Raw genomic sequence first — 23,356 nt, 5'->3', positions numbered from 1 at the left:
TTTTTACTTAGGGGTATCAAAAGATAAAAAATTAAATACACTGAAAAGTCAAGGGGACTCAAAGTATAGTAAATATACATAAAATAAAATAAAATTATCTAGCAATACAATGTAGTTTTCCGTCAAAGGGGTTGATTGTCGCTCCGCCATTGGGCGCTGCTTCAACTTAACGAGAACATGACCCTTGATAGGAGGGTGTGTATGTCGAGAATTTGGTAGAAGGTTAGTAGGTACTCAAGGGTTTTTTTTTTCTTTCCCATACCGATAGTATTAGTGCTAGTCTGATATTTTTCTTGTTATCATTCGCTTCCATTTTTTTAGTATCTTGTTGTTATTATTGCTTGTTGTCATTGTTTTTTTTTTTTTGAGCCAAAGATAAGAGTAAAGTCTACGTACATACTATCCTCCCAAACTCCTCTGGTGAGATTTCACTAAATTTCTTGTTGTTGTTACAACATTCCTCGAGGAGAGAGAGAGAAAGACAAGGCTTTTCTTTAAGTCTTGTATATAATTTTTTTATTTTTTTATTTTACTTTTGAAGGGAGATGGAATAGGGACAAAAGTACAACCAATTTGAGCATGCTAGACAACGAATAGAAAGAATTGAAAAGTGAGAAATGGGAAAAGATACCTAAGAGTGTCAATTTAAGGAAAGATTAAGGTACCTTTTACTCCAACAAGTAAAAGGTTAAGTCACAAAAAGACAGAAGAACCCTAAAGTAGCAAAAACCTAGGCCAAATCACCACCAATTACTTGACATTTGTCAGTCATCTATACGATTAGACAATGACCTAAAATTTCTAAATTACACTCCAATCAAAAATTGTTCTGAATCTCCTAGGTATCATTTAACGCCCACTTGCAACTACTTTAATTAGCATTTGGGAGATCTAGATTAATTAGTAATGTAATAAGGTATAGTAAATAATTAACGTTTAATACTCATATCTAATGAAGTATTGTCAAAACCTGTATTATATTTAACACAAAGAACTCCTAGTCTCTCCTTACACCATATTTCTCCCTTAGTTTCTGACAAATTAGTAAGCTCCTTGTTGAGTCTTAATTAGATCTTTTATTTCTTTTTCTATCCTTTTTCCTTTGCCAGTTCTTGTAGATGCTGATTTATTTTCATTTGTTGTATCTCTATATATGTCGCTAAGAAAGCTTCTAATTTAATTTCTATCAATGATTTTTCTTCTCATGCCTATCGAAATCAGTCTCTCTACCTGAGTACATATTACTCTTCCCAGATCCTACTTGCGGGGTTATATATAATGGGTTTAATTTGTTGTTGTTGTTATACTAATTTTTGGATCTTTAAAATAAAGCTTTCTGATTTGTTGTTTCAAATTAAAGCTTTGGGCTAATATATGTTAATTCTTTGATTTAACAGAGAAGAGGAGAAACCCTAGATATATTGATAACAAAGAGATCAATGGGGAGAGGAAGGATTGCGATTCGAAAGATCGACAACATAACAAGCAGGCAAGTCACTTTCTCAAAGAGAAGAAATGGACTGCTCAAAAAAGCTAAGGAACTTTCAATACTTTGTGATGCTGAAGTTGGACTTATTATTTTCTCCAGTACAGCCAAGCTCTATGATTTTGCAAGCACAAGGTTAGAAAGTTTATGACTTGAATTCCTTCTAATTTTCTAGGTCATTTTCTGAAAAAAGTCACTACTGTTTTTTTTCTCAAACTTGCTTTATTTTTTTCTTTGAGCCGAGGTTCTATCTGAAACGGTCCATCTATCTCACACAAGATAGCGGTAAGGTTTGCTTACGCACTAGCCTCCCTAGATCGCACTTGTAAGATTACACTGAGTATGTAGTTGTTGTTGTTGTATTATATTTTTGAAAAGAGTATTAATCCTTATCTTTTGCATAATATATACCAGTTATGTTTGTTAAAAACAGAAAAGGAAAATTAAACGAGAAGCAGTCTAGGGAAATGGTTAGGTTAATTCTTCAAAGACTCAAAGATTAACAGCAATTAATGAGAACCTTCCTCTATTTTTCTTTTTTTGTTTCATGTGTTTTTCTCTTCTCCTTTTTTTTTTAAAAAAAAATTTTTCGTTTTAGGGTTCAAGTAAAACTGATAGATTTTCGAAGTTTTCCTAGCTTTCATCTGTTTGGTAATCATAACATCATTCATGAGATGATTTACGGTTTTAATTTGGATTAAAACATTTAGATCACCTAAAACAAGCCTAGGTGTAGTGTAGTGTGGCTAGATAATTAAGTCAAGAGTTATCTAGGAGATTTTGATTGAAAGCAATAAATGATTTGGTTATCATTGGTAGATGTATTATAACAACAACAACAACAACTAACCCAGTTTGATCCCAACATATGGGGTCTGGGGAGGGTAGTCTGTACGCAGACCTTACCCCTACCTAATACAGATAGAGAGGCTGTTTCCAATAGACCCTCGGCTCAAGAAGGGCAAGAAGAAGAAGGGAAACAAGCAAGGAAAATAGTATCCAATAATAGCAACACGAAATACTATACCTGAGGCGAACAAAACCACATACCGTAATAAAAATTAAAGAATATGAAGGGAAATGCATGCTACTAAGCCTATCGGTGAACACTATAAACTACCTACTAAACTTCTACTTTAATTCTCGACCTCCACACCCTCCTATCAAGTATCATGTCCTCGGTGAGCTGAAGCAGCACCATGTCCTGCCTAATCATTGGTAGATGTATTATCTGGTTTAGAATTAAATCTTCAGGTGATCTGAAGCAAGCCTAGGGTGAATCACCCAAAAAGAAGAAAGGCCAAAAAGAAAAAGAAGGAAAAATTGGTTATTGAGTCGAGTCTGTGGGAAAAAATGGTTACTTAAGTCGAAACTTCTCTTAAAGATTCATTCAAAGCAAAAAACTAAGAGAGGAGATTTGCACAAATAGGATCATTTCAGGCAGCTGTTTAATTTTTATTTTCATTTAAGTAAGTTTTGCAAGAATATGTCGCAATGCTTATATAACATTCCATATTTTAGACAGACTCACACATCGGCAAAACACAAAAGGAGTGTTGGGTATATAAGTTAACAAGCCTTATATCTTCGTGACGCATTTTAAGACCGTGAGGGGCTAGGCCCAGAGCGGACAATATCACTAGCAGGCCGGGCTGTTACAAATGGTATCAGAGCCACTCTTATGTTAGTCTTGCTGGTGGTGGGTCAGAGTTCAACTGAGTTTAGGCAAATCTCGGTTAGGCGGGCAAACCTCAGTGCTGAGTCTAGGCGAATCCCATGTGGTGGGACAAACCTCAGCGAGGACACTTAAGTCCATAAGAGGGGGTGTATGTAACATCCAGACTTTAGACAGAGTCCCACATCGTCAAAACACAAGTGGAATGCTGGGTATATAAGTTAATAAGCCTTAGACCATAATAACGCATTTTAAACCCGTAAAGTTCTAGACCCAAAGCGGACAATATCACTAGCAGGTCGGACGGTTACAGCTTACTTATGAGGGAATTTTAAACAAGTTATGCCTTATATATATATTTGCCAAATTTTTAAAAATTTAAACACCGTCACTCAAAGTATCCAATTTGTGTAAAATGTTGAACCATTAGGCTATCATGACTGAGTTGTTTATATCTTTTTTAGAATTAAAAACTTCAGGTCAGCCAACACAAGCCTACAAATTAGAAAGAAGATAGTTAGAACAAATATGAGTCAAGCTAAGTCTAGGAGTGAAGGTGAAAAAAATATCAAAAGTAGTCTTAGAAGATTTGATTGATAGCAAACAAGTGGAAGAGAAACGTAGTAATCCTATGATCAGTTCGCATATGAAATTGTTAGTAAAGTTTATGTGTCTGCATGCATGACACATGTATTCTGATCCATGCAAATTTTTAATATTATTACTCTCTTTTCTAGCCGGGATTATAAAAAAATGCACGTAAAACTTAACAGGGACGGATTCATAGGGTAAAATGCGGGGCACGTGAACCCATGATCTCTTCACAAAATTAAATATTTTATGTATATATTTTCTAAAATTATTAACTGTTGGCACCCATGCGCCAAGAAAGTTGAATGGTGCACTTGGTTGAAAGTTGAGTTATTTACCAAGAGGAAGAGGGATCAATTCTCACTTGATATATTTTTTTTTTCTCTTTTTTTAGTAGTGCACCCATGTACTAAAAATCCTAGATCCGCCTCCGACACACAAGCCCCTTTAAAGAATATTGGGAGACAAATATTACGCTAATATAAGAGAGAATTTGGACTTTTGTATTATATATTAGGGTTAATTACACAAAAAGTCACTCAAAGTAAAAGTAGGTGTACGGTGCTAACTAATATAGATTGTAGATCTCTGTTAGTAACTGGTAGTAGTTTGGTAGAACTTGATAGTAAGGTGTAGAGTTTGCTTTACTAAAGTTGGGGTTGTAAACTTTAGGGGTTTTTGAACATCATGTAAATATTTTTTCCCTGGTAATATAAATTTTACTTACCAAAAAAAAAAATGGTGTATAACCCAAATAAATTGCCCTGACCCAAAACCCTACCCATGATCATATTATCGTGAAGTTTAATATAATTGCATTTCCAAATACATATGTGACAGTGCTGTAATTTTCCTATTTATCAGCATGAGATCTGTAATAGAGAGATACAACAAAGTGAAGGAGGAAGATCATAAGCTCATGAACCCTATGTCAGAGGTTAAGGTATATGTATTTCTTTTCATATTAATTTTCCTTTAAGTTTAGGGAGAAATTAAAAAATAGCCAGATTTACAAGTGGTCGTTCAAAAATAGCCCAGTTTTAAAAGTAATCGAAATTTAGTCACTTTTTATGTAAAGATAAATCTGAACGAAAACACTGTTCAAAATCCGGAAAAAATACTCCAGCATAATATACTGGAGTTCCAGTATAATATACCGGTCCAGCATAATATACTGGAGTTTGGAGCACCGGTGCTCCAGTCTCCAGTATATTATACTAGAGCCAGCAAAGTATATCGGTCCAACATAATATGCCGGAAGTTCATACACAGGTGCACCGAACTCCAGTATATTATGTTGGACCGGTCTCTGTTGCAGCAAATTAGTGGCTATTTTTCATTGACTAGATAAACGCTGGCTATTTTTGATTGACCAGTCCGAAAACTAGCTAGATCGTGGTATTTTTACTTAAGTTTATTATTTGTTAAACGCCACAAAAGCGGCTATTTGTCCAAATCAACCATGGTTAGACTTGCAATGAGCAAAGCCATGGACCTCCTGAGTCCTAAACTTAAACCAATCTTTTAACGCAAAAGACGTATTAAATTCTAATCAACGAGTCAGTTTAATTAGGAGTATTGGGGTCGTAGCTTAAGAGGTAGTTGATTCTTCCCTTACTTCGTACCTTTGTGAAACTAGTCTGGTAGGATTTTTGTTTAAAATAATTAGTGACAATGTTGTGTCTTACTATTTCGCTTTTCAGTGCAGGGCCTATTTACTAGCTATCACTTTTGCTTTGCATCTTTCTTCTCGATTTCACGTTCTTATTTTTCCTATGATTTTTGTGGTGATACTAATATTGTCTCCTTTCGAAACATCCTCTCTACTCCTTGATGGAGGGGGGGGGGGGGAGATAAGGTCAGCGTACACATTACCATCCCCAGACCCCACTAATGAGATTTTATTGGGTTGTTATTGAATCAGTTTAATTAGGGAACACGAAAAGAATAAGAAATAATACAGGGAAGTATAGGTGGGGTACTTTACCAACCAATTTTAGCCTATATTCTTTTTTCTTACCTAATTTAACCTATTTTATATAATTATTTGAAACTTCTTTGCACCTATTAGCATTATGGTATTAAGATGTATGTAAGAAAATGATTTGAGAGTGATATTCATGTTAATCGCCACTGATTTAAACAATTGGCGGGTGAATTTAAAGTGAATATTTTTGTTGGTGTATGTGATTTTTGAAATTTTAGTTGACAAATTGATGATCGGGTTCATTGGAGGATGTCATTTTGAAGTTGTCGGGTAAAATTTGAAGGTATTTGGTGAAGATTAGAGTTACTTGGTAATTTTTTTCATGAGTTGAAGTTCGTAGGAGACAATCCAATTTTTTTTAAATGTTGTATATAAAATTGTTGCAAATAATGGGATATGTGGCTGTAAACTTAAAAGCATAGCTACGTAGGCACAATGTAGTGTGTTGGGCTTTAATTTTGTGCAAATCCCTCAAAGAATAATCAGGTTAATTCAGGAAAAAAATTGATTTAGTTAGTATTTCAAGGTATATTTTAGGAAGAGTTTAAGCTCAGTACACTGAATGGTAGAAGAATTTGTACTATATTAAGGGCCCAAAAAAGATAATTAGAAGTTGTCTATAATAAGTTAGATTGGTAGCCTAGAAAATAAAGCTACTATAATTCAGTACAACAGGTTAAATGTGTAAAATTTCTTTCCATTATTTGTACGTATATAAGCTAAATTCTTTTAGGAAGAGTTTAACTTCTATATACAAATCCTAAAAAAGCAATGATCACCTAAGAATACTCCAACTACAAGTTTTCGTCCATAATAGATGAGATTAGAAACCTGAAAAATAAAACTATTCCTATCACAAATCCAAATACAGAAGTTGACTTTGCAAAGAATATCTAATATGCATTTCAAGTCGCAATCATTCAACTGAAACTACAACAACAACAACAACACAAGTGGAGTCTGAGGGTAGTGTATACACAGACGCTGGGCTCAAGAAAGGGAAAAGAAACAATGGAAACAAGTAATATCAACAAATAGGCAAGAAAGATAGTAACAACAATCATTCAACTGAAACTGGATGTCATAATAAGCAATAGATGCTGCTTTTGGAACATTTCTAAAACCAGCACTAAGACCATCAGGTTCCCTCCTCTGAGATGATGTCCAAGGGAGAGAACTATCGCATGAATTTAGAACGATCCTAGCTCCTCAACCAAGTATGTTAGTAACGTATATGGTTGGTCTGCCTTGTTTATGGCCTAATTAAGCGTTGTCATTGACATATGAAATGGCACCATCTGCTTTGCCTTAGTATCCACTTTTCTCTCATTCACCTTCTCTTCACTCCTCTCCTACATAAGCTGCTACTATGGTTTATGTTCCTACATCTCATCGTAGGATCAAATGCCAGATCATCATTCAACTATTGATCTATTGAACCCTCGGATAATTGTGAAGAATCACCTAGAGAAGTTGCCATTCTCTTTGAGCAGGATAAGGAACAGCTGCAAACAGAAGACACCAAACAGGATACCAAGTTGGTAAAGGCAAATTATAAACTTCTCTATCCTTAGGGTCTATTCTAGCTACTCTCCTATGCAGCCAACAGCTAACTGGCCATGTTTTCAGACTTTGTGGGAAACTTTAGGAGCAATAGGGCAGCCCGGTGCACTAAGCTCCCGTTATGCGTAGGGTCCGGGGAAGGGCCGGACCACAAGTGATCTATTGTACGCAGTCTTACCCTGTATTTCAAGAGACTGTTTCCATAAATTTTATGAGCAAGAAAAACAGATATATTCTGGAGTGGTCTGGCCTGAAGTAATATTCTATTTGTCGCTTGTAATCTAATTGCTAAACAAGTTCTCATGAATGAAATGAAAACCGGCTAGAGTCTCCAAGCTATTTGAAATGGTAATGAAGACTGCCTCATCAAGATTTGGGAGGCAGGGTCAATCTGAAAATTGGGAGCTTCTTCCGCTGACTTCTCTCACTATTTGATCCATTCTAACATTCAAGTAGAAATGGGGAAACATTACCTTAAGAACTGCAATACCTGAGCTATTATGTGACAGGTAAAAGAGCTACCTTTCACGGGTTCTAAATAAATTCAATAATATTCTATATAATTTTCCACAGCCCACAATGACTATGTTGATCTCTTCCCAAAATATAGACCAATATTGGCCCTCATGTTCCAATATTGACTTACAGCAATCCTTGGACTCTATTGTAAACAGCCTTGATCTTTCCAGTTCCCACAACACTTCACTCTCCATACTTTTACTTGATCGTTCTAGGTGTTTTATTCTTGTTTCGTCTGCATACAGTTAGCTGGTTTCAACATCCTTCTTCCAAACCTCCATGGCAATTAGTAATAAAATAAGGACATCGGTGCACAAAGCATCCCGCATTCACGCAGGGTCCGAGGAAGGCTGCACCCCAAGGAGTGTGATGTAGACATCCTACCTAATACAAACATTAGTGGCTGCTTTTACGGCTCAAACCCATGATCTATAGGTCATACGGAGACAACTTTACCGTTGCTCCAAGGCTTCCCCTTCACCGCTGCAATTAGTAAGTACAAAAATTCTTTTTAAGTCTCAGAACCAAGTGCTCACTGGTTCAGCAGCTTAACTTATCACTTATTTTTGCTTCTGGTCATCTTGTCTAAAGGACAGTTAAAGATGCAGGGTTGGTGCAGCATAAATTGTCTCAATTAGTTCAGTGTTCTAGAACGAGATAAACCACAGAAGTACCATCCAAAAACAGATAAGTTTTGGAAAATAGTCGGAATCTTTAGCCAGGAAAAGAATGCTGAGGCAAACTTATAGAGCATGAGTTGGAGTCTCCAACTAAGGGCAGCCCGGTGCACTAAGCTCCTGCTATGCACAGGGTCCGGGGAATGGTCGAACCACAAGAGTCTATTATACGCAGCCTTACCTTGCATTTCTGCAAGAGGCCGTTTCATGATTAAAGACTATTAGTCTCCTGTCCCTAGTTAAAATTTTCTGATCATATTACTGAAAGAACCAAGTACAAGAGTCCCTTTTACAAGTCCAATTCACAACTTGTCTTGAGACAAAAAATTTGGCCTGCAACAGTTCTTGTGACTGAAATCTGGATGTTTATTGTCAGAATGAGATGGTATGAAACGACAGCAAGGCGCACCTTAATTTTCAGTTGTATTCCTGAAAACACACTGAATAGGGAACATGACCTTGTGGAAACTCCCTGCAAGATGATATGATTCGGTTCATAAGTAAATAGGGAATCTGCTTCTGCTGAGATGGATAAGCCAAAATAGTGAAATCTGGTTTCTTCCTGCATTAATGCCTATTTTATTTGCATTTGCAGACAACTGAAGTCAACTCTCAAAGAGCCACTCTGCTTACCAGGTTGAAGTTCCTGAGGAGACAAGACTCAGTACAATCCCATTAAAATATAGATCGTCTGTCTCGCAGAGAATTGCTTTGACATTGCAGATTCCAGTAGAAAAGGAAATCCACAAGCGGATGGAGGACGTCTTACCCCACCTGAATTAATAAAGGAACTGTCATCAAAGGTAAGTAATATACATATATCTAAATTTAGAAAAAGAGGGAACATCATGAAGCAATATCCATATGTCCCCCATATCACTAACATAGCCATTCACCAAACGATAGAAAAAAAAAAAACTAAGTTGGATTAAACATGCTCAAGAGCTTAAAGATTGACAGTTGATGATCTTGAGAAAATTTATTTTGACTTTGCATGGCACGGATGCCTTAAAACATTCCAACAACAACCAGCTTTTACATATCTAGCAGCTATTGTTCACACATAAGCATAGAGGTCAAATTCATGTGATATAGCCTTGATCTTCCGCGCTCAGGCGAGCATCTATCATGGTCTTTTATATGAACCTATCTATCAGCAGAACCAATGGAGGCGGTCAGGTCACATTTCTTTTCTTTCTACTGATCAGCCATGAGGATAGCATTTAAGGCATCTGATTTCTAAAGAAAAAGCAGCGAGCTAGTTCATGAAACGCCTCTTAAAATTACTTAATAGTATAACCTCTTAAATTCATGCAAACTGCAAAATACATCATATATGTCAACAAGAACCAAGGTTCAGCTTTCTAACACTTGCTCGGCCCCAGAGACCTGGCTTCTTTGTCCAAGGCTGGTAACGAGCATGGGAGTAGGGAAATTCTTCACAAACATCCCTGGCCACATGCTAACAAGCCCGGACATTCAATGTGGTTGGGAAAAGCTCAAGCTGAAATCTCAGCTGAAAAATATGAAAGCAGAAGCACATGAACAACAAGCGAAAGAAAATACTTAACATGCATATCAAGATCATAATAAATCATGTCGCAGAAACTTCTCTTTGTTCTTCCAAGAACTTAATCTTACTTAGCGGATCCATCAGAAACATTCACAACAGGAAAGATATACTATTTGCGTCCTAATGGCTTCAAGGAAAAATCACTTCTACCAACGAGCAGGGTATCTTGAGATGTCAGCTTCTAAGGCTTTGATTCATATTCTTATCAGCAAGATGGCTGCTATGTCTTTCATTCTAGATAGTTTGTGAATCTACCATAAGTGCAAATTAAAGGGTGTCCTAATAGAAATTTGAGTTCTAGGAATTCAGGTTAGAAGAGATGCTTGGTTGAAACTCAAGATATCCCAAAAGTCAGAGTTTCTGAAGTACAAGGATGCAGATCCACATATGAGGTAAGAGGTCAATTTTTAAACCAGGTTCTGTATTCATTATAAAGGATTATTTCTTGCTCCCTGAAACCGTTGGCGCCTCATAACATATTTTTATGCTAAATTTAATTTCTAATGACTCCACAGACATCCAACATTTTCAACAATTAGAGGCCATTTGGTACATGGATTGTAAACCCGATAAAGTTTATCTTCCCTAATTCTCCATTGATAGCATCACTAGTCCAGGATATGAAGATTTATCCAGGATTGCAGTCCTAAAGAAAAGTGGCAACAAGATATATTTCCGCATCCTTCCCTTCGTCCCAACCATCTTCATCTTCCCTCTCCTTCCCACTATACTACTCATGTTATGGTTCTCCCCCTACCCGTCCCACCCCAACATTGTCTCTACCATCCATCAAAAACCCAATTATATTATCTTATACTGATGATTGAGGGATTCAATAGTTGTCTCCTTATATGCTCTTGGACAGTCCTCACGTCATGAGCTAACTTTTGGGGTTAAGTTAAGCTCAAGGTCCATTTTCTTCCTATGGTATCAGGTCAGACCTATACCTATTATTGTGTTTCAAATGTTGGGCCCCTATGTAGTCCACATTCCAGTTGTTCAGGTCTGGTCATGCTGGGGTGGTTTAGTGTAATAGATTGGTTGAGAGATTAGGATGTTGTCTCCTTGTAGAGATCTTGGGCAATGCTCACCTCGTGTGCTAGCTTTAAGAATGAGTTAGGACCAAGGTGCATTTTCTTCACAAAAGCCAAACTTAACCATGGCCTCCCGCAGCACCAATTCCTTCCCTCACTCTAACATTGTTAATCGCCCTCAGATTCTTGCAACAATTTTACCTATTCTGTATTTCTCTTGTCATTTTTGCTATTCTTACTTTTCTCTCCTTCTGAGCCGAGTGTCTCTAGGAAACAACCTCTCTACCTGCACAAGGTATGTCACGACCCATTTTCTGAACAAGCCATGACCGGCACCCGATCGCTAAATTCGATTGAGCGAACCATCCGCGCTTATCAAAACTATTATAACTTCAAACTTTATATGCAACAAGGCAATACTTTAATCAAATACTTTTAATTAATTTGAATATCTAAAATAAGTCAACTCCAAAACTTTATTCGTAGTAACTACTGAAATACTGGAAATTTATTATCAAAAATACCTAAATCTTAGCCCACCAACTGTGTCTATGAAGCCTCTATTGATAAACTGACGCACTGCTCAGATTTCCCGGCCAGTTCTCCAAGTAAACAAAAAAAATAACTAAATAATGACGACTTAAAGGAGTACTCCACGAACAAAAGCGGAGCTCACCAATAGTCTGCTCGCCTGCAAAACCGGTTCCTACGTTGTACCGCAGACCAACGCAGGTTCCCAAAATAGAACGTTTGTACCATCCATTTTACTTAGTGAGTCTCAACGACAGGGGATGAAACTTCAATAAAATATACATTACAAGCAAAGATTCTAAATGCATAGAAAACATAAAGCTTCTACGAACAATTCTAAAAATATAATTGCATAATACTCCCTCCGTTTCATATTAAATGAGGTAGTTTCACTCGGCACGGAGTTTAAAAAAAAAAGAATATTCTAAAAGAAATTCTTTTCTTTTTCTTTCTTATCTAAAAAAAATACTTCACTTTATGCTTTGGGAGTTCTAACTATCCTGACTTATTTCTGTCTTAGTCACCGTGTGATCGGCACATATTAGATCCCAACCTGATCGAATAGGACCAATCTACGAGGTGCCACTCACTTCATGGTTCTTAGCGCTCCTGTATCATACCTTAGCCTGGCTAGGTAAATTCTCAGCAACGAGACCCTCGGCTCATGTGCTCCCTACTTTGGCACAAGTAGTTTCAGGAAGTCAACGCCTCGGTCAGGACCCTCGGCCTGGACGATGACCCCTTATCAGAATAGAAGATAAATCTTTTCTTTCTAAAACTTCTTCTTGTGACTTTTCAAGTCTAAATCTTGTTTGAAAGTGATCTACCAATATTCATAATAATATTCTGGAGTGTATACATAGCATAAGCATGAAATAAAATCACTCAAAGTATTTTTAAAAGTTATATCTAACTCTTGAAATTTTAACATGTAAGATCGTGTAATAATGCATCAAAATATGAAAAATAGATGCTTATACTTCTCGAGTAAAATATTTATGCTTTAACTAGAATATACTTAGTCAACATATACTCACTCATTCCAAATAAGCACATGTTGACTCTTTAAAGCATTTTATCAAACACTTTATAGGCATGCTTTTGTGAGTAGAACCACTTTAATAAAGGGTTGTATCCACTCATCTCAAAACTCCTCAAGCCAATATGTAAGCTCCAGTCCAATTTATACCCGTTAAACAATCCATTCTACAACAACCAGTGCATTTTAATTAATTTCAAAGTTTCACTGAGTAAGAAGAGAATTAACTATTCAATTCTTATATTGTAGGATAATTGAGAATAGAAAATTTTATATACCTGCATTCAAGAACTGGTTATTTGTAAAGAAGCGTAGAATTTTTCGTTGCCCGCATGTGTAAGCAGCAACCTGCCTCTGTTTCGTACAAGGCTAGTTATTTGTAAAGAAGCGTTCTGTTTGCTTTTTTTCGAACAAGGCTTTATAAGCCTTTTGCCCTTTTAAATGTAAAGTACGTTTCTTGACATTCCAAAGCTTTAAGCCTTTGCTTGCAACATTCACTTTATGGGCTTTTAGGCTTATCCCATCATCCCCCCCCCCCCCCTTTCTTTTTTTTTTTTTTACTTAGCTAATAATTAATAATACCTATTTTTAATCATTAATAATATTAAAATTATTAATATTCCCCTAATTGTATATCCAATTATTTATAAATAGAGAAGTAACTCAAAAGTCAATTACAAGGGTTTAAATCCGTAATAGAAGTATAATTTTTATTCACTCAGGCAAGATAAAAAAATTTATTAAATTCTATATTTAGCGCGTCTTGAAACTTTTATAGATTTGAGGAGTGTTACAATTTTCTCTCCTTAAAAACATTCGTCCTCGAATGTTGCTAGGGCCTTATTCTTAAGCTAACAATCATTCCTTAAATCCTTGAACTTCTTAAGTTTTCTTAGCACTACTCACTTTCCCAAGGGACTCAAAATTTTGGCTAACTCCCTAAATTTTCAAAAATTTCGGCAGAGTCTCCACTGTAAATTGGATTATCCAAAAAAAATCTTTGTGACCAATACCACAACTACACCAACAACAACCAAATATACCATAACATTCCATTCATAGGCACCATACACAGCTCATAAATTAATTACTCACACTCCGCAAGGAGGTACCATGATAACCAACCAAAATCTAAAGCACAACACTTCAGCACAGTAAATCATTTTAATGAATTAAATGTACTCTGGCAGGGTACTGAATTATTTAATAACTAAATATACTCTGACAGAAACTAAATTACTTCAATAACTAAGTATAATCTAGCTAGGACATAAAACGCTTGCTAACTTGTATTTAACAAATGAAATATAAATGCCAAACCAAACATAGGTTCACATACCTTGTTTCTCAAATAAATATGGATACTTCTTCCTCATATCTTCCTCGACCTCCCACGTAGCCTCTTTTGAATCATGATTACTCCACAAAAATTTTACCGATGCTATATCTTTTGCTCTCAACTTTCTTACTTGCCTATCGATAATTTCTATAGGTGTCTCTTCATAAGTCAAAGCTTCTTTAATTTCTATGGTATCGGCAGGTATTATATGCGACTCATCATGAATGTACTTTCTAAGCATAGACACATGAAAGACAGGATGAACAAAGGACAATTCAACGGGCAACACTAGTTCATAAGCCACGTTTCCCTTCTTTTCTTTAATCTCATGAGGCCCGATAAACCTAGGACTAAGTTTCCCTTTCTTAACGAACTTTATAACTCCTTTCATTGGTGAAACTTTCAAAAACACCTTATCACCAACCATGAACTCTAAGTCATGATGCCTCTTATCAGAATAGGACTTTTGACAATTCTGAGCCGCATTTAATCTTTCTTTGATTAACTGGATTTTCTCTAAGGCCTCACAAACAAACTCTGGACCAATCAATGGCACCTCTACTGGTTCAAAACAACCCACTGGATACCTACATCTTCGCCTATACAATGCTTCATAAGGAGCCATATCAATGCTGGCTTGATAGCTGTTATTGTAAGCAAATTCTATAAGTGGCAAGTGATCATCCCAATTACCTCCAAAATCCATAACACATGCTCGCAACATATCTTTGAGAGTCTGAATGGTCATTTCTAGGGGTGTGCATTCGATTTATCGATTCGATTTTGATCCTTATCGATAATTACTTATCGATTATCGATTTGTACATATGCTTATCGTTATCGTTTCAATAAGGATTCGATTTTTTCGATTTCGATTTATCGATTTTTGGGGCTTATCGATTTGGTTATCGATCACACCAATAAGAAAATTTGCAGGCTACGAAAAGTATATCGCTATAAACACACCTAACTAATATGGACAAAAAGAAGCTAAAATTAGACGAACACCGTTTATAACATAAAAATTGTGTCAACAAGCACATGCAACGAAACTAAAGTAAGGGATCAAATATATGCTACCAACACTCCAACGATATAAAAAAATACATCATCATGGCTAATTTTGTTTTCCATTAATTTGAACTTCATTCCCTTGAGCTTTAAATATGATCATTCCTTAAATGTGGTAGAGAAAATAATAGGGTTAGGGACTTAGGGTAAAGGAAATGGTATTATAGAATAAGGGTAAAAAAATTATCTTTTTAGTATATCTTATCGGTTAAAAATTATCTTTTTAGTATATCTTATCGGTTTATCGATAAACCGATAACCGAAAAGGACAAAATCAAAATCGAAATCGATAACTCGGTAAGGAAAATTTCAAAATCGATAAATCGATAAACCGATAACAAATAATTGATTCGATTTATCAATAAACCGATTCGAATGCACACCCCTAGTCCTTTCTACCTGACCATCGGTCCGTGGATGGAAAGCGGTGCTCAAATTGACCTTGGTACCTAATCTTTTCTAAAATGACTGCCAAAAATGCGTCGTGAACTGAGGGCCTCTGTCAGATATGATTGAAACTGGAGTACCATGCAATCAAACTATTTCTTTGATGTACAACTGCACATACTGCTCTGCGGAATCTGTTGTCTTTACTAGTAGGAAATGAACGGACTTTGTGAGTCGGTCTACGATAAACCAAATTGAATCATGCTTACGGTATGTGGAGGCAGACCTACTACGAAATCCATATTAATCATCTCCCATTTTCACTGTGGTATCTCTATATCCTGAGCTAGGCTACTAGGCCTCTAATGCTCGGCATTGACTTATTGGCAATTCAAACATTTAGCCACATGATATGCTACTTTCTTCTTCATGTTTTTCCACCAATACAACTCTTTCAAGTCCAGAAACATTTTGGTAGCACCTGGGTGGATAGAGTACCTCGAGCTGTGAGCTTCTTTTATTATGGCCTTCCTAAGACCATCTACATCAGGCACACATGACCAATCATTCAACTTTAAAACTCCATTATTTCCTAGAGTGAAAGCAGTGATTTCTTTGTTTCTGACTCCTTCTTTTAACTTCATTAAGTACGAATCTTCGTCTTGCTTTGCTTTAACATACGCAATAAGAGAGGATTGCACTAAGGCATAAGCAGTTATACCTCCTTCTTAGGTCTCATCCAATCTAACTCCATCATTTGCCAGTTTTTGAATTTCTCAACCCAAAGATCGCCTTTGTACTGCAAGATGGGCCGAGACACCTTGTTGACTTCCTACTAAGTGCATCTGTTACCACATTAGCTTTGCCCGGGTAATAAATGATATTGATGTCATAATCCTTCAATAGCTCGAGCCACCTTCTCTATCTCAAATTTAATTCTTTTTGCTTGAAAGTGTACTGGAGGCTTTTGTGATCTGCAAACACTTCAGAATACTCGCCATAAAGGTAGTGCCGCCATATCTTTAATGCAAACACCACTGCTGAAAGCACCAAGTCGTGTGTGAGGTAGTTCTTCTCATGATTCTTTAACTGCCTGGAAGCATAAGCAATAACTTTTCGATCTTGCATAAGAACACAACCAAGACCAACTCTGAAGGCATCGCAATACACGGTGAACCCACCCGAACCTGTCGGCAAGGTTAACACAGGTGCAGTGGTCAACCTCTTCTTTAACTCTTGAAAACTCTGCTCGCAAGCGTCTGACCACTGGAACTTAATTGCTTTCTAAGTCAACTTAGTTAATGGAGTTGTAAGTGAGGAAAATCCCTTTACAAACCTTCTATAGTAGCCAGTTAACCTCAAGAAACTCCTGATTTCGGTTGCCATTGTCGGCCTTGGCCAGTTCTTCACTGCTTCTATCTTCTGAGGGTCTACTTTTATGCCTTCGCTAAATATCACGTGGCCTAAAAATGCCACTGACTGCAACCAGAACTCACATTTTGAAAACCTGGCATAAAGCTCATTCTCCTTCAAGGTCTGCAAGGCTATCTTGAGGTGTTCTACATGCTCTTCCTTGCCTTTTGAGTATACCAGAATGTCGTCTATAAACATGATAATAAAGGTATCGAGGAATGGCTTAAAAATCCAGAATATCGTCTATAAACATGATAATAAAGGTATCGAGGAATGGCTTCAAAACTTTGTTCATGAGGTCCATGAATGCAGCTGGAGTAGTTGTCAACCCGAAGGACATTACTAGAAATTCATAGTGCTCGTAGCGAGTTATAAAGGCTGTTTTAGATATATCCTCTTCTCTGATTCTCAACTGATGGTACCCCGACCTCAAGTCTATCTTTGAAAGGTACTTTGAACCTTGAAATTGATCAAATAAATCATCAATTCTTGGCAGTGAGTACTTGTTCTTAATGGTAACTTTGTTCAACTGCCGATAGTCGACACACATTCTGAGAGACCCATATTTCTTCCTGACAAACAGGACGGGGGCACCCCACGGTGAAACACTCGGCCTGATGAAGGCCTTGTCAAGAAGGTCTTTCAACTATTCCCTCAACTCATTAAGTTCTACTGGATCCATCTTATAAGGAAGTATAGATATTGATTGAGTGCCTGACATGAAATTGATGCCAAAGTCTATGATTCTTTCAGAAGGAAATCCAAGAAGGTCATATTGGAAAAACTTCTAGAAATTCTCTAACAACTGGCACAGATTGAAGATCTGGTGGTTCTGATTCTGGATTAATGATGTGAGCCAAATAGGCGATACACCCCTTATTGATCATTCGTTGTGCCTTAAAGTAAGAAATAAATACTTACCTACAAGCGATGCTGAACTACTATTCCACTCTAAGACTTCTTCATTTGAAAATTGGAACTTGACTATCTTGGCACAACAATTTAACATGGCACAGCAGGAAGACAACCAATCCATACCCATGATCACATCGAAATCCACCATTTCTAACTCTATGAGATTAGGACTCAGTGCTGCGACCTTGGACTGAAACTATACAACCTCTATAGACTCTTGTGGCTTTCATTGACTCGCCAACTAGAGTAGATACTAGGAAAGAATCAATAAGTTGTTCAGGTTCTAGCCCGAGGTTAATTACAAAGTATGGAGTCACGTACGAAAACGTTGAACCTTGATCAATTATGGAATGATCATTATGTGAGTAGCCTAGAGGAATACCTGTAATAACTCATGCAGATGCCTTTGCACTCTGACGATCAAGTGTAGCAAACAAACGGGGTTATCCTCCTCCCTGAGTAACTCGATCTACACCTCTGTCTGCTCTATGCAGCTGCAGTAGCTGAGGAACTAGAAGGACGAGTTGATCCCCCCACTGAAATTACATTGCAACTTGGGCAGTTTGCCTTTATATGACTACTGTCTCCACAATGATAGCACCGTGGAACCCGAGCTTGCAGTGACCTTAATGTTGCTGCTTACATGTACCACAAAGAACTTGTTGTTGTGAATGTTGCTCAACATGACTCTGGCTATATGGGAATGGTGTCTTAAAATTATAATTATGGCGAGACTGATTTTCATAACTCTGAGTACGTCTAAAGGAAGACCTACCACCTGACTGATGATCGTACTAAGCTGGTGCTAATGACCCCTTATTGAAGGAACCCCTTCCTCCTCCGCTGGATGTACCACTAAACCCGCCCGCTATTGGGGCTTTCTTGTTATGCTTTTTTTCTTCTCTCCTTTGTTGTATGTCTTTTCTAAGTGCTTGGCAAAACCCACAACAGAGGAGAAAGTTGTCATTCCTACCACTGCAGCTGATGTCGTATCCTTAATGTGGTAAGCCAAATCGCCAACAAACCTGCGGATCCTTATTTTTTCTATCTTAACCATGTGAGGAGCATGCTTAGCCAAACTTATGAATTCCATGTAGTACTCTTGCACACTTTTATTCCTTTGCTTGAGTTGCTCAAACTCTGTAGCCTTAGCTTCCCTATCCTCTTATGGTATGACATTAGCCATGAAGGCCTCTTAAAATTCTTCCCCAATAGGTGGACCATCATCTTTATCCTTTTCCTTTTTCCACATCTCAAACCAAGCGCTAGACACATCTCTAAACTGGTAAGCAGCCAGCTCCACAGCTTCATCATCAAATATCTTCATATCTCGGAGGGCTTTCTTGACACCCTCCAGCCATAACATTGGATATTCATCAACTATATTACCACGAAACAATGGAGGACTCAACTTCAGAAATTCATTCACTCTTGAGGACTCATAACTGTTCTGTCTATTTGGTTGAGGTAGAATCTCATCTCTTCTCGCGTTCTAGTTGGCCATGAAGGCTTTAAACATCTCCATAGCATTGTTGACAGCATTAAACATCTGACCCACCTCTGGAGATATAACTGTCTGAGCTGGAACTACTGTTGGGGAGGGAGGCACTAGATCCTGAGGTACTTGCTCATCATGATCCACCCCTTCTTCATGTTCAACCTGGGGTTCTTGAACCCCCTTTGTGGATTTACCCTTCCGAGTTGAAGCCTTCTTAGTTCTACCTTGAATCACAATAATAGCAATAGTTTCTTGTGTAGCATCCTGATTGTTAGTGTCAGAGTTACGAGTAAGAGCCATTTCTGCGAGTTTTGGAGAAATGAATATATTAGATAATTTCTTAGAGGTAGGCTCTACTGCACGATCTAAAGTATGAAAAAAAAAGACTTTTCCTAAATGCTGGTAGCCTCCTATTTATAAGTATGGCACACTTCATGCCCATAAATAAGACTCTACTGACACGACTTCATAGACCCCTAGGACTCCATAAACCTGATGCTCTGATACCAAGTTTGTCACGATCCATTTTCTAAACAAACCGTGACCGGCACCCGATCGCTAAATCCGACTGAACGATCCATCTGCGCTTATCAAAACTATTATAACTTCAAACTTTATATGCAACAAGGCAATACTTTAATCAAATACTTTTAATTAATTTGAATATCTTAAATAAACCAACTCCAAAACATTATTCGTAGTAACTACTAAAATACTACAAAGTTATTATCAAAAACACCTGAATTTTAACCCACTGACTATGTTTATGAAGCCTCTATTGATAAACTGACGCATTATTCAGGACATGAGATTTCTTGGCCAGTTCTCTAAGTAAACAAAAAAAATAACTATAATGACGACTCAAAGGAGTACTCCACAAACAAAACGAAGCTCACCAATAGCACTTGAAGTGAGGGAAGTCCTAACCGGTAATCTGCTAGCCTGCAAAACCGGTTCCTACGTTGTACTGCAGACCAACGCAGGTTCCCAAAAGAGAACATTAGTACCATCCATTGTACTCAGTGAGTCTCAACGACAGGGGATGAAATTTTAATAAAATTTGCATTACAAGCAAAGATTCTAAATACATGAAAAACATAAAGCTTCTGCGAACAATTCTAAAAATATAATTGCATAACAATAGTTTATGAATATTCTAAAAGAAATTCTTTTCTTTTTCTTTCTTATCTAAAAAAAATACTTCACTTTATGCTTTGAGAGTTCTAACTATCCTAACTTATTTCTATCTTAGTCACCGTATGATCGGTACGGGTTCGATCCCAACCTGATCGAATAGGCCCAATCTACGAGGTGCCACTCGCTTCATGATTCTAAGCGCTCCTATATCATACCTTACTGGCTAGGCAAATTCTCAGCAATGAGACCCTTGACTCGTGTACTCCCTACTTTGGCAGAAGTAGTTTCAGGAAGTCAACGTCTCGGTCAGGATCTTCGGCCTGAACGATGACCCCTTCTCAGAATAGAGGATACTCCCAAAAATCTTTTCTTTCTAAAACTTCTTCTTGTGACTTTTCAAAAGAAAATTAGATCCTGCACCTTCAAAAGAAAATATGTAGAGGACCTGAGATTGATGGTTGAAACCACAATTTCCAACATGTGCATTTATTCGCTTTCTGTAATTTAACAAGGTTCAAAATGTTCTCAAGAAAGGCCATTGCTTTATAGTGAAGATATAACCAATGCACATATTTTTTCCTTGAATTAATTATGGTTTGCGATAATTCGCTATGGGTTATATTACGGGAAAGATGAATGGAATTTGTATCTGCTTGTTGATAGACCTTAAGACTGTCAAGAATCAAGTTCTGTTATAAATTTTGTCATTATATAACTAATATAGTAGTTGTCAAGTTAAACTAAACTTCCATTTCTTTGTTGCTAGTTTTGGCAAGGGGAAGTAGCAAACTTAAGGCAACAGCTGAATTACTTGCAAGAAAGCCACAGGTAAATCGATGAGATATGGTAGTTCATTTATAGCCATTGAGTACCTTAGTATTGCAGCCACTGTTGATACTTGCTTTTACAGCGAAAAACCTTTTCATATGAATGCAGACCGACTAGAGATTCTGAGAACTTCAAACCTACTTTTAAGTGGGGAAACAAAGTACAGGATATATTAGCATACGTGTTAAAGTAGGCAGTCCGATGCACTAAGCTCCCGTTATGTGCGGGGTCTGGGAAATGGTCGGACCACAAGGGTCTATTGTACGTAGTCTTACCCTGTATTTATGCAAGAGGCTATTTTATGCCTTCTTTAGTAAGCCCTTTTAATCCTGTTTAGCGGTCAAGCTCAACATCCACCATAACTTAAAATCTTTGAAGGCGCTAAGAATATAGCAAATTGATCGATTGGCACCATCCTAATCGAACTATAATTGTGATCTTTGCCTCTCCGTACAATGTAATAATTAATGAGAATACATGTGACACTTTTTCCTCCATATCTACTACATCATTCAATTCAAAGGATGAACATGTATATACTCAAGACACATGCTGAAATATTGCTCTAATGCAACATGGCGTGTCACAGCAGAGAATGCATTTTCTCTTTCCTTCTCTTCTGGTTTGCTAAGATCGACTCAACTATTCATAAGAGTAGTCATGTTTTCTATCCTCAGACCGAGGTGATTAAGGATTTAATGAAATAATTTCACCTTTTTTTAATAAGATAACTTGTTTCACCTACCTGCACAAGAAGATGCTGAAAGATATTTACAGCAAAAAGCACTTCCCCTCCCCCCCCCCCCAAAAAAAAAAAGAAAAGTCCACAAAAGTAGCTATAAGTTGAGCGAATGAAAAGGATACAAATGTTAATTATCCTTATCTGATAATGACCACAGGCAGCTTTTGGGAGAAAAACTCTCTGGAATCAGCATCAAAGGTCTTACAGATCTGGAAAACCAGCTTGACATGAGTTTGAGAAGCATCCGAATGAAAAAGGTAAAGTCTAAACCATTCAAAGTTTGGTGGTTGCTGAGTATTCGCTCTATCAAGTTCACAGTGATCCTAAATGTAATAATCCTTCTGTGGCAGGAACAAATTTTAACTGATGAAATCAAAGAACTGAACCGGAAGGTCTTACCAGAAAACTATCATAAGTCCCTATGTCTTGTGTTTTAAGTTTCGATATAGAGATGACTTTTAACATTCCTACTGCAGGGCAATATCATTCGTCAAGAAAATATAGAACTAACTGAGAGGGCGAATCTCGTTTATCAAGAGAATATAGGATTGCAGAAAAAGGTACAAACTTCAAGAACATTGCCTCTGTCTATAATACAAAAATACTAAAGGAGAAACATTGGTTTCAGGTTTATGGCACGAGAGGCAGAAATGAAGCAAATGAGACTCCTGGATATAATTTTATCAATCTCCAGCTAAGCCGGCCACAAGGACAGAGGAATGATACATCACTAAATGCAATGAAGCTCGGGTAAATTCTCTATTGCGAATCATTGATGAATTACTTATTAGAATCGCCAAACTAAAATGGGAAACTAATCTCACTGATATGATTTTCAACATTGCAACAGACTACAACTGCATTACAAAGCAGATTGACAGATTTCTGTTCTATCTCAACAAGCTCAACAGCTACGTGATAGTTCTATGAATGACCTTCTTAAACAACATAGAAGGAAGAAGTTCATCAATGGAGAGGCAACAACGTCGGCTCTGCCAATATATTGAATATCTTTACAATCTTTATAAACATGCAAAAGTTTATATATATGTAATGTAATGTGAGATTGAAAATAAGAATGGGATCATGGAATTTATCTCGGTTTGCTTCAGTAGCACATAAGTGTTAAATGAAAATAGTTGTATGATTAATCCGGAAATCATTTTGTGAACCATACAGGGCAAAGCATCAAGCTCAGAAAACTTAGTAGTAGATACTTTTCACTAGCCCATGTTGAGAAACCAGCGCTCCTAGTGATTTCAAGTACAAAAACTTCAAGAACGGCTATAATACGCTACCTTACAAATCATTAAGCAGAGGTTTCTACAACTACCCATCCCAAAGATTGATC

At 37.1% G+C, this 23,356-nt stretch overlaps 1 protein-coding gene and 1 long non-coding RNA gene across 2 annotated transcripts; one reads left to right on the top strand and one right to left on the bottom strand.

Annotated features, from left to right (window-relative positions):
- Nucleotides 1–1,439: 1,439 nt before the first annotated feature.
- LOC104241050 (MADS-box transcription factor 23-like) lies at nt 1,440–23,103 on the top strand. Its single transcript, XM_070165196.1, has 8 exons — nt 1,440–1,621; nt 4,617–4,695; nt 21,202–21,263; nt 22,163–22,262; nt 22,356–22,397; nt 22,482–22,565; nt 22,634–22,755; nt 22,856–23,103. The coding sequence occupies exons 1-8, from the start codon at nt 1,440–1,442 to the stop codon at nt 22,881–22,883; spliced, it is 699 nt and encodes a 232-aa protein (XP_070021297.1). The 3' UTR covers nt 22,884–23,103.
- LOC104241051 (uncharacterized) lies at nt 8,735–13,129 on the bottom strand. The gene is made up of 3 exons (XR_714613.1): nt 12,954–13,129; nt 9,132–9,272; nt 8,735–8,970 (listed from the first exon to the last, which is right to left on the bottom strand). It is a non-coding gene; the product is annotated as an uncharacterized lncRNA (long non-coding RNA).
- Nucleotides 23,104–23,356: the final 253 nt, after the last annotated feature.

This window comes from Nicotiana sylvestris, chromosome 12 (genome assembly GCF_000393655.2).
Source record: "Nicotiana sylvestris chromosome 12, ASM39365v2, whole genome shotgun sequence".
Taxonomy (NCBI): domain Eukaryota; kingdom Viridiplantae; phylum Streptophyta; class Magnoliopsida; order Solanales; family Solanaceae; genus Nicotiana; species Nicotiana sylvestris.
This window is presented reverse-complemented; position numbering and strand designations above follow the sequence as displayed.

What these genes read in the sequence shown, in the direction of transcription:
- LOC104241050 (XM_070165196.1), top strand. Translation starts at nt 1,440, where the DNA reads ATGGGGAGAGGAAGGATTGCGATTCGAAAGATCGACAACATAACAAGC. An exon ending in ACCCTATGTCAGAGGTTAAG is followed by an intron (nt 4,696 to 21,201) that starts GTATATGTATTT and finishes CTTTGTTGCTAG; the next exon opens with TTTTGGCAAGGGGAAGTAGC. An exon ending in GAAGCATCCGAATGAAAAAG is followed by an intron (nt 22,263 to 22,355) that starts GTAAAGTCTAAA and finishes CTTCTGTGGCAG; the next exon opens with GAACAAATTTTAACTGATGA.